This window comes from Siphateles boraxobius, unplaced genomic scaffold (genome assembly GCF_051911475.1).
Source record: "Siphateles boraxobius isolate OS27281-9 unplaced genomic scaffold, OSU_SipBor_1 25, whole genome shotgun sequence".
Classification (NCBI taxonomy): domain Eukaryota; kingdom Metazoa; phylum Chordata; class Actinopteri; order Cypriniformes; family Leuciscidae; genus Siphateles; species Siphateles boraxobius.
The window spans coordinates 13,068,593-13,085,934 of NW_027508866.1; the positions used below are offsets into that span (position 1 = coordinate 13,068,593).

General features: G+C 37.4%; 1 protein-coding gene across 3 annotated transcripts; it reads left to right on the forward strand.

Moving 5' to 3' along the window:
* The first annotated feature begins 854 nt into the window (after window positions 1-854).
* On the forward strand, window positions 855-15,466 carry slc43a2b (solute carrier family 43 member 2b). 3 transcript variants are annotated; one of them, XM_077242787.1, is made up of 15 exons: window positions 889-1,133; window positions 2,676-2,846; window positions 6,254-6,536; window positions 6,902-6,957; window positions 7,080-7,156; window positions 9,666-9,758; window positions 9,857-9,990; window positions 10,087-10,280; window positions 10,427-10,570; window positions 11,044-11,061; window positions 11,371-11,503; window positions 11,623-11,755; window positions 13,601-13,674; window positions 13,796-13,919; window positions 14,019-15,466. In XM_077242787.1, exons 2-15 carry the CDS (start codon window positions 2,687-2,689, stop codon window positions 14,178-14,180), a joined length of 1,785 nt encoding a protein of 594 aa, XP_077098902.1. In that variant the 5' UTR covers window positions 889-1,133; window positions 2,676-2,686; the 3' UTR covers window positions 14,181-15,466. The 3 variants fall into 3 exon arrangements, with proteins under 3 accessions (XP_077098903.1, XP_077098902.1, XP_077098901.1); XM_077242786.1 differs by having other exon boundaries at window positions 890-1,140; window positions 2,609-2,846; XM_077242788.1 differs by lacking the exon at window positions 11,044-11,061 and having other exon boundaries at window positions 855-1,140; window positions 2,609-2,846.
* The last annotated feature ends 1,876 nt before the right edge of the window (window positions 15,467-17,342 follow it).

Below are 17,342 nucleotides of genomic sequence, written 5' to 3' on the forward strand. Positions count from 1 at the left end.
TCTTGCTGATTGGGTGATCAATACAATTTGTTATGCAATGATTTAATCGAAAACACCAGACTTCTGTTCCTGCAGCTGCGAAAGGTTGTTTGTAGAGAATAGTTTAATGTTTGTATCAAGGTTTATAAGTTGATTGAAAGTAATAGCTTTGAGGGTTTTCGAGAACTCTATTCCGGTAAATAACACGAGGGCGACGTGTTTCGAGGATAACAGTCTGATTAACACCCGGTATCTCCTGCAACCCTGGTGACCGGATGTGTACTGATGTTTATGACACGAAGAAAACAATAAACAGCATATTTCTGGCAAAAGAAAGAAAAAAATCAGTCTTGTCTATGGCTTGACGAATTTGTAGCTATGGCTTGTCCGTTACCATTTTATTTTCCCAGTAGATGTGGTTTGTGAGTGAAACACTATCGTGCATGAAGTAACATCCTTTAGAGTCACTATTTCAGACACTTCGAGCTGTTTTTGTTGACTTCTGAAGATAACACGGGTTGTTTCTTTGTTTTTGCAGTCTTATCTAGGCTAGCATACGTTTTGCAGTTCAGCATATCACCTCTTCTCCTCACAGTGACAGAAAAATAAGTTCATTATTACGTTATATAGGCCTTCATAGTTTTATGGAATAAATTAGCTGTAATCAGAGATTGATTCATCATCTTTCACCTTCATATTTCACTTCCCTGCTGTAAGTTTAATTTGCCGTTTAGGAAATACTCTATAGGCTAATCAATGAACTCAGTCGAAAAAAATTGATTTCAGCATTTATGATTAAAGGATCCCACGTTTACTGAGGCGGCAAATCTAAAAACTAGGCTACTTCCTACATTACGTCAAACCTAATTCATTCGCTCCTTGAAGCGGACATCTGAGGGATCACCTGTGGAAGACGGTGCGTGATTTTCCAGTGCAGCGCGAGACTCGCAGCTGATTGGCTGATAGTAATACTCTGCCTCCCGATGCAGCTTTCCCACATGAAACAGCTATAAATTCGACAGTTGCCCAGAAACAAATTCTCAGAAAGTGCCGGTAACTGCAGGAGAAAGAGAGAGAGAGAGGGGGAAGCGAGAGCAAAGGCATCAAGGGGGAGATCTCTCTGCACTAAAAGGCTACAGAACTCGTGCCTTTCTCTCAAAGGTATGTGTTCTTTCTTTTCTTTTATTAATATATTTTGTATTTATATTATTATTTTTTTATCTTGAACAAATGAAGTATATGTCTAAGTTAGTTGGATTGTTACATTTGTCATTTAAACCCTCTGGTGCTCTTCGCGCGGCGGTCAAAACTGTTTTTTTTTCAATCAAAAGAAGGTAGGCTACTACTAGTTTGATAATGTTTTTTTTATTTAATATTTTATATATTTTAGGGGATTTTATGGTACTACATTATATTTACGCAGTAGTTATAATCCATTTATTCAGGTTTTGAGCATAGCCCAGACCTGAAAATTTTATTTCAAACTTAAACTCTCGTAAATCTTGAATGTTTTAAAATTGTTCTTGAAGTGAAAAAGTTTTAAAAAGTGAACCTGAAAATGTTACAGAATTGTACGTTTATTGTTATGAAAAATGCACAAAAATACTATTTTTCATTTCTATATGAAATCTATATTTTCAAAAACTTCACAAGTTGTGTTCCAAATTTAAGCTTGACATCTCAAAAATGAGCTTTCAGTAAGATTTGGCCGCAGTAGGCTACCAAAAGATTTCACTAGATGAAATTCGTCTCCCATTAATTTCCGAGGAGCACAAGTGTGACTATTTTTTAAGGACATTTAACCTTTTCGAATCATGTTCATGATTTTTTTTATTTGTTCACATAACAAGTACCAAAACCTTTACCAAGTTTCGTACCATTCCGGTGAAGAAAAAAAAATGTAGGCTACGGTCAAAATTTACAGTAGAGCACCATATGGTTGAGGATTATTCTTTGACACACAAAATCAGTTATTTTTCTGTTGCGTTACAAATATGGCCTTTGAATAATAATGCTTGTGTGTTTGATTTACAAGTCACAAAATTAAATTTAAGCTACTTTTGCTATAGCTATCTTTTTGTTATTTTGCATCAAACATTGTGTTGGGGTCTGTTGTAATGTGAATTTTGAAGTTTTGGCACCCCTCCCTGTCACTATTCTTGCACTGTAATGCAAAAGTGCCAACAGAGTTTGAAAGAAGTGATTTTGAAAGTGATATACATAACAAAGAAGGTGTGAGTCTCTGAAGCGGTTTCAATTGATCATTTGCACATTTAAATAAGAGTTGAAAACCTAAAAACTAAACTTGAGTCCTTTCTAGTGGGTTAGCGTGAACCTGTGTATAAAAAATAGTAGTTACTGATTAGCTAATAGTGAACCACATTCAACTGATCACTTACTTACTAATATGTTAATCAGAGTTTCTTGTTAGTTAATAGTAATAACTAGAATGTTAATAGTACGTTATTCATTTTTTCCTGTGTATTTATTCCTAGTATTTTTTATTTTTTATTATTTTTTATTCCTAGTATTTTATATTTTCTAGTATTTATTTATTCCTTACATGTAAACCTGGTTATTCCATTAAATTGACTCCAAACACACTTCTCTCTCTCTTCTTCATCCACAGATTGTGAGGTCTCATCCCACCAGACACTATCAACCACCCTTTTCCTCTTATCTGTCTGCTTTCCTACTCCCTGCAGCCATGGCACCCACTCTAGCCACAGCATTTGCCCGCCGCTGGTGGATGGCGGTAACGGCAATTATTGAAAATCTGCTCTTCTCCGCTGTTCTGCTGGGCTGGGGTTCCTTACTCATCATGCTGAAGTCTGAAGGCTTCTATTCATACCTCTGCATGGAACCAGGTAAGAGTCACTCTTCCACCCAGATTCAAAAAGGGTTTACCAATCTGATGCCACAGAACCTTTTAAATTTCACAAATAATGTGTTTATTTTATGCGAGGGTGTTTGAAGTAACCCAAGAAACAAATACAATGCTCTGAAGAAGCAATGTAACATCAAGAACAAGAACCTGTGCAGCAATTTAGAAGAGTAATTGAGGAACATTTAGTTCACATCCACTGCAAGTCAAGCTTGTGATCCTATCTGTAAAAGAATTTAAAGTAATGCCTGATTGTGTTTTGTCTATTGGTCAGTATGCATATTGGCAAATTCCATTATTCCAATCTGATCTTGAAAGCTCACAAACACTGTGTCTGATAGTACTTGCAGGATCCTACTTTTAAAGTCACGTGTATTGTGCAGTAATCCATCACTGACAGTAACGTTTTATGTGGTGTAACTGATTGCGCTCTGCAGCAAAACACTTTTGTGCTTACTTTCTCTAAGGAGGAGGAATGACATCTTCCCACAGGAGCCTCAAAACCACAGACACTACCACAGACTTCCATTAAATCAGCTGGTATAGGCACAGTTGCTCAGTAAAACACTGGAATGTAGAAGGGTTTTCCACAGGGACCACACTGACTTAATCAAGTGCACCTTTAAATTGAAAGGCCTACAGCCTGTTTGATGTAAATGCAAATGTTTATCTTTTCAATCAGTTCACCTCAGACCTACTGGTTAGCTCATAATTGATTGATTGAACTGGTTTTGGTATTGATTTGCATCACAGAACATGTTTTGGTCTTACTGTGTGTGCTTATGACCCTTTTATCACCGTCTTGTTCTTTCTCAACCACTTTTGACTAGATTTAATATAACATGAGGACACTGAAACCTATTTAACCACAAAAGCTAGTTTGAAATTCCCAGGCAGACAAGAAGAAAAGGGGTAGAGGAAGGGCAGAAGACGAGAAAAAGAGTTGTTTGTGAAGGAAACAGTAGGAGGCTTATCGTTTGGGTAGATCTAGGGATACGACTTCTTCTGGGTGGAGTGGTGGGCATCTTACGTGTCTATCTGTCCGGAATTTTTTTTTTTTTATTGTAAAGTGCTTATCGTTTCTTTTTGCTGCTGTCATAGAAGTTCCTGTTTTTTGACATTACTCAGCTGATTGTCTGTCCTTTCGGTCAGTCACATTATTGTGGCATAATAAGACTGTCTCAGCGAAAATCGTCAGTGCACAAGACAGTATTCAGCAATCTTAAAGTCCACAGATAAGACTCAAAGGACAGTGTCGCGAGGCATAGAGGCATTCATTCTTCTTGACCATTTTTAAAGATGCGAAACATGTGGTTTAGTACACTAACTTTGATTTCAAATCATGTAATCTTTGAAGTTGCCATGATAACAGTTCTTTATCACATTCATGCTTTCTCTGAAATGAGGTTAGAGACAATTTGTACTGTGTGTCGGTTCCTTACATTTTATCAGATCTGGCCACCAAACTAATGGCTATGAATGAAAAGAACAACGCCTCCTTGTTTTCACTCCATAATCTGTCCCCAAGTCATTGTATTAAAATGTTAAAATGTCTACGTTCCTGTAGAAATGTGTGTTTAGTGTCAGTACTTCGCCATTTCCAAAGTTTAACAACATTTTAAAGAATATTTATTAAAAAAACACCCAATTTGGGTTTTTATGTGACACTCAGACTCACAAAGGCATTACATGGCTGTCAGCCCATCAGAAAAAAGGTTAAGGATCAGATGAAAAATCATATTCAGATTTTCAGATCAGATATTTCTTTGTGACTGCTATCTTCCCGGGTGTGTCCTGCAATATGCAGCCATTTGCACATGAATGTAGCCACGTGTATCTTTTGGACCAGATAACTTTGAACGTACGTTCTATTAACATTACTGGAGGAACATTTGTCCATAATGTTGAGAGAACCTTAGCCAAAGTTTAATGGAAATTCCCTGTTAGTTGTGAAAGCCATTGTGATATCTTAACGTTTTGAAAGACAGGTTTTGTCTAATTAACTCACGTCTCAAAAATACTTTTTGTTACCACATTTTGTGTTTTTCAGAGAAACATTCATTTATCAATCATCAGCAGTTAAGATGGAAAACCAGATTAGTATAAGGTCAGGTCTGATTATCTACTTTATATGTCTCCAGTGAGCCAGCAGCTATTAATTGAGTGTCACCTGGTTCAGTATCAGTAGTTTATATATGTATGTGTGGTGAGATAATGTGAATCAGGATTGTACAATAGTCCAAAAGGACGATTATTAACATTGTTCCTGCAGCAGAACAAGATAAAGGAAGAGCAAATGTTGAGCTTTCTCCTCTCTATCTTTCCCAGCTTATCTCAGGTTTTATTGAGACCACAAAATGGTGATTCCTCATTCCAAGCATTTTACTGCTGGGTAAAAGTTTATCTCAGACACAATGGAGAACAGCTGAAAAGACCAGTTTAGACCAGATGTAATTCCAGGTTGGTTTAAGCTGTTCTAGTCATGCTGGTCATAAGCAAACATTTTCTAATTAGAAAACCTGGTAGGAACATTATCATACTTTGAGGTTTTTATTTGTAAATCATTAGCAGTACAAACATATGAAGTACATTTTGTCCATATAGACACCATTTTCATTAAGCATGTTAAAGAGATAGTTTACCCAAAAATGAAAATGTTGTCATCGTTAGCTTTTCCTGATGTCATTTCAAACCTGTATGACTTTTCCCCTACTGAACACAAAATAAATTATTTTGAAGAATTTCAATACTTTGGGGTCCAAACAATATCGGAGCCTATTGACTTTTATTTTATGCACAAGAGAAACTCAAGACATTCTTCAAAATATCTTCTTTTGTTTTCCACGGTAGAAAGAAATTCATACACGTTTGGAACGACACGAGGGAACGAACTTTCCCCAGGCTTCCAGTGTTCTTGTTGCTATAGAAATTGTACATCTACAGACAATTCCAAGTCTTGAAGCATTATTGGAGTGTCCTTACCTTCTATAGCATTAATTCATGGAATGTTCCACCTATGGTGTTAACAAAAGGCCGTAGAGTGCATAAACCCCAGTCATGAACTTCAAGGAACTATCGAGAGGTATAGAAGTCTGCACGTGCTTGGACAGCAAGATTTACAAGTACCTGATGCTTACGTCACAGCATAGGGGTCACAGCAGGGACACACGTGACCAGATTTTACACCAACATCTGAGTTTTCTCACTCTCTCTCTTTATCCCGATGATTTAGCAGAAATGGTGACCTGATGAGTAGTGAAGCTCCAGCGGGTTGTATATCAGGTCACATTAGCACTGAGCTGGTTTTTGGAACATGGTAGCTGCTGGTAATAAGTTACATGGGTCCCCATTAGCCTCTTATACCTCTCCTCTTCTTCTTCTTTCCTAAAGGAAACAGCTCAACGGCAAACTTCTCATTACCAGCTGTGCCTTCATCACTGTCGAAGGATGCAGAGTTTGATTATGACGAGTTCCACCCAGGAGGGGTGGATGTGGTCCCTCTGAAACATCCAGAGGAACACCTGAGGATGAACGGCTGGCTCATCTGTAAAGAACAGGATGAGATGCTGAATCTGGCCTTCACCGTGGGCTCCTTCCTCCTCAGCGCCATCACACTCCCGCTCGGAATCGTCATGGACAAATACGGTCCACGCAAACTCCGCCTGCTTGGAAGGTAGACGGCATGTGCTTCATTTTCGATATCATTTCTATAACAATCCAAGGTTACACTTTATTTTAAGGTGTCATTGTTACAGTGTAATTATATATTTAAATACTGAGTAATAATAATTAACTACATGTACTTCCTATAGTGTTAGGGTAGGATTAGGGTTTGGTTTAGGGTTAGTTGCATGTATTTAAGCATAATTTACTCTTTTTACTACGGTAAGTACATATTAATTTTTGGATTAATATAAAAAGCTTTTGCACTGTGTAATATGGTAAGTATGTATCCTAAGGTCACATCACAATACAGATGAATGACCAGAAAATTTTCCATGATCAATTGACAAATAAGTGTTAAATCTTCCTTTCCAGTGCCTGCTTTGCCCTGTCGTGCCTAATGATCGCTTATGGAGCCAGCAACCCAAATGGTAAGAATGTATAGGACATTGCATGCAATTCAGTATGAATTTATGTCTTTATACTTATTGAAACAGATACCAAAATTTCTATTTTCCACTAGGAACTGTTAACACCTGCTTGTTTTTTCTAGAACTGTCCGTTCTGATTTTTATCGCACTGACCTTTAATGGCTTTGGGGGAATGTGTATGACCTTCACTTCACTTACGGTGAGTGTTAACTTATTCATGAATGTACACTTGTGCTTAATTTTTTTTCCAGCTCTTTTGATGTGCTTGTTGCTTGCTAATTAGCTGGCGTAACTGCCATAAACATTGAGGGGGATACGTCCCATCTGATATTCAGATTAGTCGTGGCTTTTTCAGTGGTTGATATTAAAATTGTAACATTTGTTCCCTGCAATCCTGCAACACCCAGGCTAGTTAAAAGTCTCTGTGTTTCTTTTTTCTCAATCTTTTGAGTGTCTCTCAAGCGTGATGCAGTAAGTTAATCATTAGACCAATTTGTGCATCTTACTTCAGTGTTTTTCCTGCTGACTCGCTTTTGTCGCTGCTCTGGCACCATGGCAGCATACAGTACTCCTGATTCAGTGTGCTGACCCTGTAAGATTAGCCTGCGGTTATCATGTGCTCAGAGGAACTATATGACCATGAACTCACAAAAACACTCACACCCAGAGTCCAAAATGTATTTTTTGCCACACCTGTTAATGTCCACAAAATGAGAAAGTTTTAAAACAACACCTGCCCCAAATACTTGCATTACATTGATGGCTTAATGCAAAAATGTTGTTGTTAATAATAATGAGAGTGTTCTTGTTTGCCGTGTTGCGTCGCCTGCATGAAGTGTACATGGAAAAGTCGCATAACAATTGATTTTGGAGAATATCTTCACACCAGTTCTGTTCTCACAAAACACAACTCTTCCATCACAAAGCTGCTGATCACTCACATTCAAAAGAATTCTTACATAACAGGACACTCGCTGTTGCTCATCCACTTGTTGTCACAGGAACAAGGCAAAACTGTGGGCAGGCTGCCCAGTTTGGCCTCCAATTAGTCATAAAAGAGACTCGGAATCAGCCAGTTCAGACTGGATGGATCATTCCTCAGTTCTTACTAACCTAGTTATTCCTCTTTTATTGACAATGAGGAACAGAAAGTAAGTGAAGTAAGAAAGAACTGTGGATTAAGTGTTAGGGTTAGGGGCCACTTAAAGGACAAGTTCGGTATTTTACACTTAACGTCCTGTTTTAAGATCGTTTCTGATGAAATAGAACGGTTAAGATTGAAATTTGGACAAATGCTGCTGTCCCGAGAATTTTCGGTTTCTGTGTTAGCACCCCCCCACCTCGACAATGGTTTCATAAGGGCACTGGAAGAATCATTCATAAAACGAACTTTAGTTTACAAAGACGTGAAACTCATCGAGTGGTCTGGGGTATTCACTGATATGCTCACACAAAAATCGCTGTAAAAGATGCTTTCCAACAGGTTTTATCGTATTTTTTGTCCAACTCCATTGACTTGTATTGGATGTTCTGTGCGGTACGGTATTACTCCGCCGCCGGAAACGGAAATGGGGTTGTTTGTATTCTTTCTGTAGTTATGCAGTCGCGGTATCATAGGCTACGCTATCCAAACATTGGCAAAGGTGCATTATCGTCACCAACTGGGCTGGAGTGTCTATTATTCAAGCTCTCAACGGAAGAATGTCCAGTTGTGAGGCTTTTGGAAAAATAGGTCCACAGTTTTACAACGAATGGTAAAACACCTGTTGGAAAGCATATTTTGCAACGATTTTTGTGTGAGCATATCAGTGAACACCCCAGACCACTAAGTGAGTTTCACATCTTTGTAAACTAAAGTTTAATGCGTTTTATGAATGATTGTTCCAATGCACCTATGAAACCATTTTCGAGGTAGGGGGGAGGGGGTCGGGTGGGTGGGGTAGGGGTTTGAGGGGGTGCCAATACAGAAACCGACAACTCTCGGGACAGCAGCATTTGTCCAAATTTCAATCTTAACCGTTCTATTTCATCAGAAACGATCTTAAAACAGGGGTTTAAGTGTAAAATACCGAACTTATCCTTTCATAGTTCTCGTAGTCTTCTAGTTTTGTAGTCCTGTCACTTGCTCGTTTTCTCTTTCCTCTCTTTCAACCCCCAACCCTCATTCTCTGGTTATAGTCAGTGCCTCGGAACTGAAACTGCTTTTACTGTTGACTTGTGCTTTCATAAGCCCGTAATTGTTGGCTGTCTCTCCTTGCTTCCTGCCATTTTTAAAGAAAGACTGTGGATCAATTTTATTGTCTTTATGCTCATAGCAGTAAAAAGATGCTCTGAATAACCACAGTCTGAATATGATTTTTATATTGCTATCGTTATGGATTATTTATATTATATTAATTTGTATTTTTTACATTTTTGATAATTAAAACATAAAAATATAATACTATGATTACAAATAGAATAAAATAAATGAATGTAAATATATATACATTTATTTATTAAAAATTAAAAATAGATCTAAACATGATTTTCTTTTTTTGTCAGGATTGTTTAAATTTTATTTAAAAATTAATTTATTTAACGTTTTAAGTTATTTATATTTAGAATTATATACATTTTAATGAATAAATTATATATATATATATATCTGCCTATCTAAAGTTATTTTTAACCAAATGTTATTCATCTGTTTCCATGTTTCCTTCCAGCTGCCCAACATGTTTGGTGACCTGCGTGCCACCTTCATCGCACTCATGATCGGCTCGTATGCTTCCTCGGCTGTCACCTTTCCTGGGGTCAAGGTCTGTTAGATTAAACAACTGGGTGAAAACAAATTATTGTAATCCTACCATATGTTCTTAGATATGATTTGTTGATTATGCATTGTTTCTCTTAACAGGTGATCTATGACATTGGTGTGACCTTCATCACGATTCTGGTGGTCTGGGCGGGCTGTGCAGGACTCGTCTTCATCAACTGCTTCTTCAACTGGCCCCTGGAGCCTTTCCCTGGACCCGAGGACATGGACTACACGTAAGAAACACACATCCTAACCCTAACCCACACTCTCATACGCATCAAACATCTACAATATCTCACATTCATTCTGATTTGTTTCTGTATATCCAGTATCAAGATCAAGTTCAGTTGGCTGGGATTTGACCATAAGATTACAGGAAAGCAGTTTTATAATCAAGTGACGACAGTGGGCAAGCGTCTTAGCGTGGATAACACTCACAAACAAAAAGAGCTTGCCAGAGAGGGTCAGAAACTTTGTCTGTCCACCATGGACCTGGAACTGCAGTCTGAGACCAAGGAGGAAAGTAAGTGACAATGTTTGAACAAGCCTGACACAAGAAAAGACCAGAAACATACGCAAATAAAAAAAGTTTCAATAACAGAGCCATAAATGGGTTGACAGGTCAACAAATAATTTTGACTATGGCTGTTTTCCTTTTCTTCCTCCCAGCTCAGTCGTTCATGAAGAGTATTTTCAGCCCTCTGTTCATGTTGAGTCTGGTGACCATGTGTGTGACTCAGCTGCGTCTCATCTTCTACATGGGAGCCATGAACAACATCTTGGAGGACCTCAGTGGAGGAGATCTTAACACAGGTGGATAAGCATGTTTGCATATGTCTGGGGAAAAAAAATATTCAATTTATTTCTAAATACATTTATTTAGGGTAATTCTGATATGTGAACACAGCAAAAAAAGGTTTTACTAATTACAATAATTCTGTAATGCTTGATATGCAGTAATAACAAAAACAATAATAATGTGAATGCAGTAAAACACATTTTCTGAAAAAAAAAAAGAAATATGATAATTCAGATATATGCAGCAAAACTAAAATTTCCTAAAAAAAAAAGACTAAACAACAAACATTTTAGTTACTATAATACAGATATGTGAATGCAGCAACAACAACAAAAAATCCTTTCTGGAAAAATAAAAAAATATATTTACTATTACAGATTTTTAAAACCATCTCAGTTATATTTTTCTGCCAGGTTTGACATTTTAATTGTCTTCTAATATGTAAATAAATAATTTATTTATTTATTCATTTTTACTATTTCTGCAGTTGAGAAAATGGAATTGGGTAAGAATCTCAGTAGCGCAGTAGAAACCAGTAGAGCATGTAGTTCCCTCAGCCTGTTGTTCTAACATTTAACCTTCTCCTGTACTCACCTCAAGCAACGTAATGCATACGCAAGCCTGCAGAGTGCCATAAACTCAGCCATTAACCAGAGTAGTTATTAACCAACCTCAGACGTTATCCATTAGACAGCGTTATAATCTCTCTCTCTCTCTCTCTCTCTCTCTCTCTCTCTCTCTCTCTCTCTCTCTCTCTCTCTCTCTCTCTCTCTCTCTCTCTCTCTCTCTCTCTCTCTCTCTATTGTTCTCTCAGTGAGCCTCTACACCTCAATTTTTGGAGTGATGCAACTCTTGTGCCTGATGACGACGCCGGTCATCGGTCAAATCATGGACTGGAAGCTGAAAGAATGCGATGATGGAGAAATCGATGAAAAAGAGCCCAACAAGTAGGTTATAAAACACATTTTAGTGAACTTTGGACATGGACTAATAATGTGTGAAGCTCAAAATGCAAGAAAATCAATGACAGCTGTTTTAAGCGTCTCTGTTCGCTCCATGTTTTCAGGGATGAACCCCAGCCCAAACGCAGAGACAAACAGATTCAGAAAGTCACCAATGCCACACGTGCCTTCATCTTCACCAACATCCTCCTCGTCGGCTTTGGCATCACCTGCCTAATTCCCAATCTCCCACTTCAGGTGTGTGTTATGTGTCTCTGGGTTATGAATAGTCCATAGTAATGTGTCAATTCAACAATAAGATACAGGTTGTGTTCAGAATAGCATACTAACATACTACTCTATTTCTGCAGCATGTGTACTGTTTTTTCAATTTGCGTGAAATACCAGAATAACCCACATGGCAAAATGGGCTGCACACACAAAAAAAGCATAATGTGTGAAGTAGTATATCCCACGATGCAATGCATTTGACTTGACCTTCCATTGCAATTTGATGAAAAAACTGGACATAACATCATTCGCAGTTTATAATATCTCTTTCTCTTAAATGTTTGGACTGCCAGTAGTTAAGACATTTACACAAAATTTAAATGAATAAAGCAAAATAAATGCTTATTTTCTACTGAGGAAATCCTGCAATATGATGAGGTTGACAACAATGTAGCACAATACTAGTTGAAACATTTATTGTTCCAAAATGCACTGTTTTTGACATGATATTTTTTAAATGATGTGCTTTGTGGAGTATATAATTTGTAAATCAGTTAAAATAGCACCTTTATCTTTCTTTTTTGTTGTTGTTGTAGTATCCACTGTTGTATACCAGTGTTGTTATCGTTAACTAAGACTACAATTAAAAGTAAAAAACTTTTATAAAACTAAAAATGTTAAAACTAGTTTCTGGTAATAGTAATAAAGCTGAAATAAAATATAAATATTGGATGAAAAACATTAATTTAAAAATAGAAATGTTGCCTTGGCAACAAACTGAAATAGTACTAAAATTACTAAAACATAAGCAAGTAAATAAAAATAAATGAAAGCTAAACAGATATATTTAATATTTAAAAAACGTTTTATATATATATATATTGTGGCCATGAATTAATAATTTATTCTCTCGTTTTGATTTAAACTAAAACGAGCAGAAATTATTACATCGTGGCCACAATTTAATAAATTAAGGGCACAAATTATTATATTGTGGGCATTATATCATTTACTTCTAAAATAAAAATATTATTTAATGCATTACTAAGTAATTAATTACTTTAATTTAATTACAGTTACTTCTGATGTAATTGCATTAAATACTGTACAATCTGTATAAATTAATAGTGGATTTAACATCATTTCATGTTAAAATGTATGTTTTTAATGTAACTTCAATACTTTGGTCAGTTCAAGAATAATTTATGCTATTTTAAAATTATTATTTGAAAGAATAAAAAGAGACGACTTATGTCTATCCTTCAAGTTTATAAGGGATTTAGAAAGATATTAGTAATATGTAATGCAACTTTTTATATGAGAGTAATTAGTAAAGTAGTTAAACTGTTGAAGATGTAATTAGTAGCTAGTAACTAATTACTTTTTTTGGGACAACACTGGTGGCCATGGTATACAATCCCCCCCCACCCCGCATGTCATGTCTTCTCTGTATGTATACATTTTTTTGCAAATGTAACATTCATGGGTATTCAGTGCATGTTTTCGTTTACTGTGAACAGTAATTTATACACTAAATACTGCAACAACTACATCAACAATATTAAGAGTTTGCTAGTATGCTATTCTGTAATAGTGCAGAGCTGCGGAAGGCTGCGGCCAAATTTGGAATAGCATACTGCTCTTACTATTTCTTCCATGCGGAGTAGTATGCAGTTGCAGAAAGATTAAAAGTGGTATGCTTACGCAAAACGCACCTATTGAGTGTCTGCTTAGCTGTACAGCATCTCCCTCTAGTGGCTCACTTATGAAACTACTAGCATGTCAGCTGCCAATTTTACCATAGGAAACACTCAAATAAACAAGTTAATTCTGTTTGATTTTGTCATTTAACCTTATGTCATCTCTCTCCAGATGCTCTCATTTGTCCTTCACACCATCGTCAGAGGCTTTATCCACTCCGCCATCGGAGGACTTTACGCTGCTGTGTGAGTTTATCAGCATTATCTCTAATACATGATATTCTGCTTGTGATCATTACCTTTGCCTGTAATAGCAGCATTTAAAGCATATCATATGATAACACAAAATCTATTTGTGTGTCTGCAGGTACCCATCATCTCAGTTTGGCAGTCTGACCGGAATGCAGTCGTTGGTTAGCGCTCTGTTCGCTCTGCTGCAGCAGCCTTTGTTCATGGCCATGATGGGACCACTGCATGGAGACCCGCTCTGGGTATGAAACAAACAAGAGAGAGCTTTAGTAATACTAAATGGATTAAATGCCCGTTAGGCATGTTTTGACCTCCTCTCTACCTTTTTTTCTGGTGTATAGGTGAATGTTGGTCTGCTGGTTCTCAGTATGATGGGCTTCTTGTTACCGCTCTACCTCCTGTTCTTCAGGAGAACTCTGCACAAAAAGCGGAAGGAGAAAGAAAATAATGCTAAAATCTATCTGAAAATTAACGGCAGTGACGTACCAGAGGCATTTGTGTAAAAAAGCTAAAGAAAAAAGGCAGATAAAGGGAAAAACAAAGGCATGAGAATATCATCACAGCTACATAAAAACACATACCCGCAGTGACGATTAAACACTATTGTGCGTCTCTTTCTTAGAGGCTTATTGAGTATCTCAATGGATGTAAAGAGGAATGAGAGAGACAGAAAGCAACATGGGAAAATTGGCATCCCCCTTCCTCACCATTTTATTTTAATTCAGATATTTTATATTATGCATTTATACATGTGGTAAAGTTTCAACCCTGACTGTCTCTTCATAATGCAAACTAGGGACATTTCAGTATACGGTATATTAGTATATGGTTTTTATATACACTGTTTCTGTCAACTAGACATTTTTGAGGAAGACTGAAGCCAGCCTGGCCCGCACAGACGGCGTAAGGATGCCAGTTGGCTGTTTTGCCCAGAAACACAGCCAAATACCCCATTAATTTAACTAACCTTCACTGTATTGAGATTTCAGTGTAAACCAGCATATAGCTCCAATTTTTTAACTGTAATAATAGTGGTGCAATGTAATTGCATTCACTAAAAACCACTTTCAAGAACATTTTTCATTCATTATGATACACAAAGTGCCTTTTTTATGAAATAATGTTGTATTTATGAAAATGATTTGATCACTTTTGATCATTGGTACTTTATGAAGGCCACAATTTATGTATTAAGTTTTTACACTTTGCACATGAGATGCATACATAAAAGAGGCTGGACTGAACTGCTAATAATCTGCAGTAAGTGGCTGATCAGCGAGGCGATGGCTGAAAGCTGATGCGCAGATGTCAGGGCAACAACAGCACTTTAACACATGTCCCATAAAACCCCTCATGACCCATAATTCCCTTTTTCTGTCTTACTTTCACTAACATCCTGTGATTTCTCAGAGTGTGTTGAGAGTCATTTATGTGTCACTGATCGTTAGATCAAGTTATCATGGACCTCTGAAGTAAAGTATCGTATAGAAAGCACAACTTAACTCACAAACGTGCCTTTTGTGCAGTTTACAGTGCAGTAATGATGATGATAGCTGACAGGAAGACTGGAGCCAAGGATTCTGTGGAAATGTTTTGGTGTTGTGTGTAATGTATTTATTTCTTAACAGGCCGTATGGACAATGCAGCCTTACTTGCAAAGGTTGTGTTATATTAACTTACATCTCAGTGTTGCAGTGACTGTTTGTTTGTTTTTTCAAAAACCTTCATGTATTGTTCTATATGGCATTAATGTTGAAGATTAAATTAAATAAAATTTGTAATTATACAATTTTTGCCATCTACTATTTTACAGTGAAAACATAAGTGTCTATTATAATATATGTACTGTAGAATTAAATATACCTTCACTTTTTTCTAAATCTAAATCTAATCAAGAAAAACAAGGTTGTTTTCTCTGATGGAAATATTTTTGTTTGACAGGTGGAAAAAGGTGGGTGGGGGGATGAAAAAAAAACAGTTTTATTTTCAGTGTAGGGGAAAGATACCTTTAAAAGTAGTGTTACAATATTGTTAAAAATGTTCAACACTTCAACAATAAAATCAGCAGCAAAGACATTGGTTAATAAAGTGAGATTAAATGCGCAAAGTGTATTTGTAGTAGCGAATTAGCTCAAAAAAGGGAATTTAATAATTAATAATTAATCATACTGGTTTACATATTTTAAATCGCCCAAAAAGGGGATACATAGCCCGTGTATTTGTATCTATATATATATATATATATATATATGTCACGATGCTGCGTGTGGCAAGTTCAAAAGAGTTCACGAAGGCAAGAAAATCCAAATAATAGTAGTTTATTCCAGAAGACGAAGGGAACACGCACTCATAAGGGTGATACAAACAATACCGGACAACAGACAGAGCACAAGCAGGAACTTAAATACACAGATATGACTAACAAACGACTAACAGCTGTGATGAAGGTGATTGGTGTCCATGGTGACTGATCAGTGGCGGGAAACACAGACAGGGAAACACATGTGAGGAGTGAAACTGTGACAATATATGGATAATTACAACAAATTATAATCAATTATGAATATACAGATAGGCTAGAATAAATAAATTTTCAGAATATCTATTAACAGAATTAACTTCACATCGAATAATCTGTAGGCTACGATCTTATTATCAGCTCTCAAGGAAGATTATTCTTCGTATCAACTCTCAAGTAAAGAAAGAAAGAGAGAGCAGATCACAGAATGGCAATTCACAAACAGTTAACTTTTGAGAGCCAGTAAAGTATCAAATCACCTTAAAAGAGGGGCTAACAATCTTAAACGCATCTAAATCTCGATAGAAATATCCTAATACTTGCATGGATCTTTGATGCGGAGCAAGAATGCGTGTGTGTGAGTGTGTGATGATCCTCACTGTGTCCGTGAGTTTGAAGCGTTCTTTCAGTTCTTCCAGAGAGCGCGTTGTTCGCGGGAAGTTTAAAAGGCTTACTTGAAGGCAAAGTTGCCGGAAATTCAGGCTAAGTCCATTTCACTCGGAAATAGAAATGAATGAGCACAAGACTAAAACAAGGCAAGAAGCCGGAGAAAAGCAACATACACTTTGAGGGTGGAGGGAGACAGCCTTCGCTCCAACCCATCTTGCAGGAAAGAAAGCACAACTCTGAGCGGACATCTTCAGGGGTCTTCCCAGTGGGAAGAACACCATTCAACGAACAGGTTCCACTTCAGAGCATTGAGGTGCCTTGTTGAGGGGGCTCTAGCAGAAGTGATGGTGTCTACCACCGCCTGGGTTAGGTCACCTAGAACCTCTGCGTCCCGTTCAGGGCCAAACATGAAGTTTCCAGAGGTCTGGACGCAGGTGCCATAGAGTGCCTCATCTCTGAGAAAGCAGGTCCTTCCATAGGAGATGGCGGGCGAGTTGCGACATGTGGCGGGAGCGTAGACGACATTGAGGGTTGATGTACGCAACAGTCGCAGTGCTCTCCATACGGACCAGTACGTGCTTGCCATGTAGTGGCCCTTTGAGGGCTGATGGCCGGGGAAGAAATCCAGTGCAAGGTGTACTGTGAACAACTCGATTGTGATTGATGTGCCAATACAGTTGAGGCCCCGTCCATAGACCTGAAACTGCATGCCCGATGTACGTGGCCCCCTAGCCGGTGGCAGAGGCATCCGTAAAGA

Bases quoted from the DNA above. Each gene is read 5' to 3' on its own strand.
- slc43a2b (XM_077242787.1), top strand. From the start codon at position 2,687: ATGGCACCCACTCTAGCCACAGCATTTGCCCGCCGCTGGTGGATGGCG. The intron at 9,759-9,856 runs GTCTGTTAGATT...TTCTCTTAACAG, and splicing joins TCACCTTTCCTGGGGTCAAG to GTGATCTATGACATTGGTGT. The intron at 9,991-10,086 runs GTAAGAAACACA...CTGTATATCCAG, and splicing joins CCCGAGGACATGGACTACAC to TATCAAGATCAAGTTCAGTT.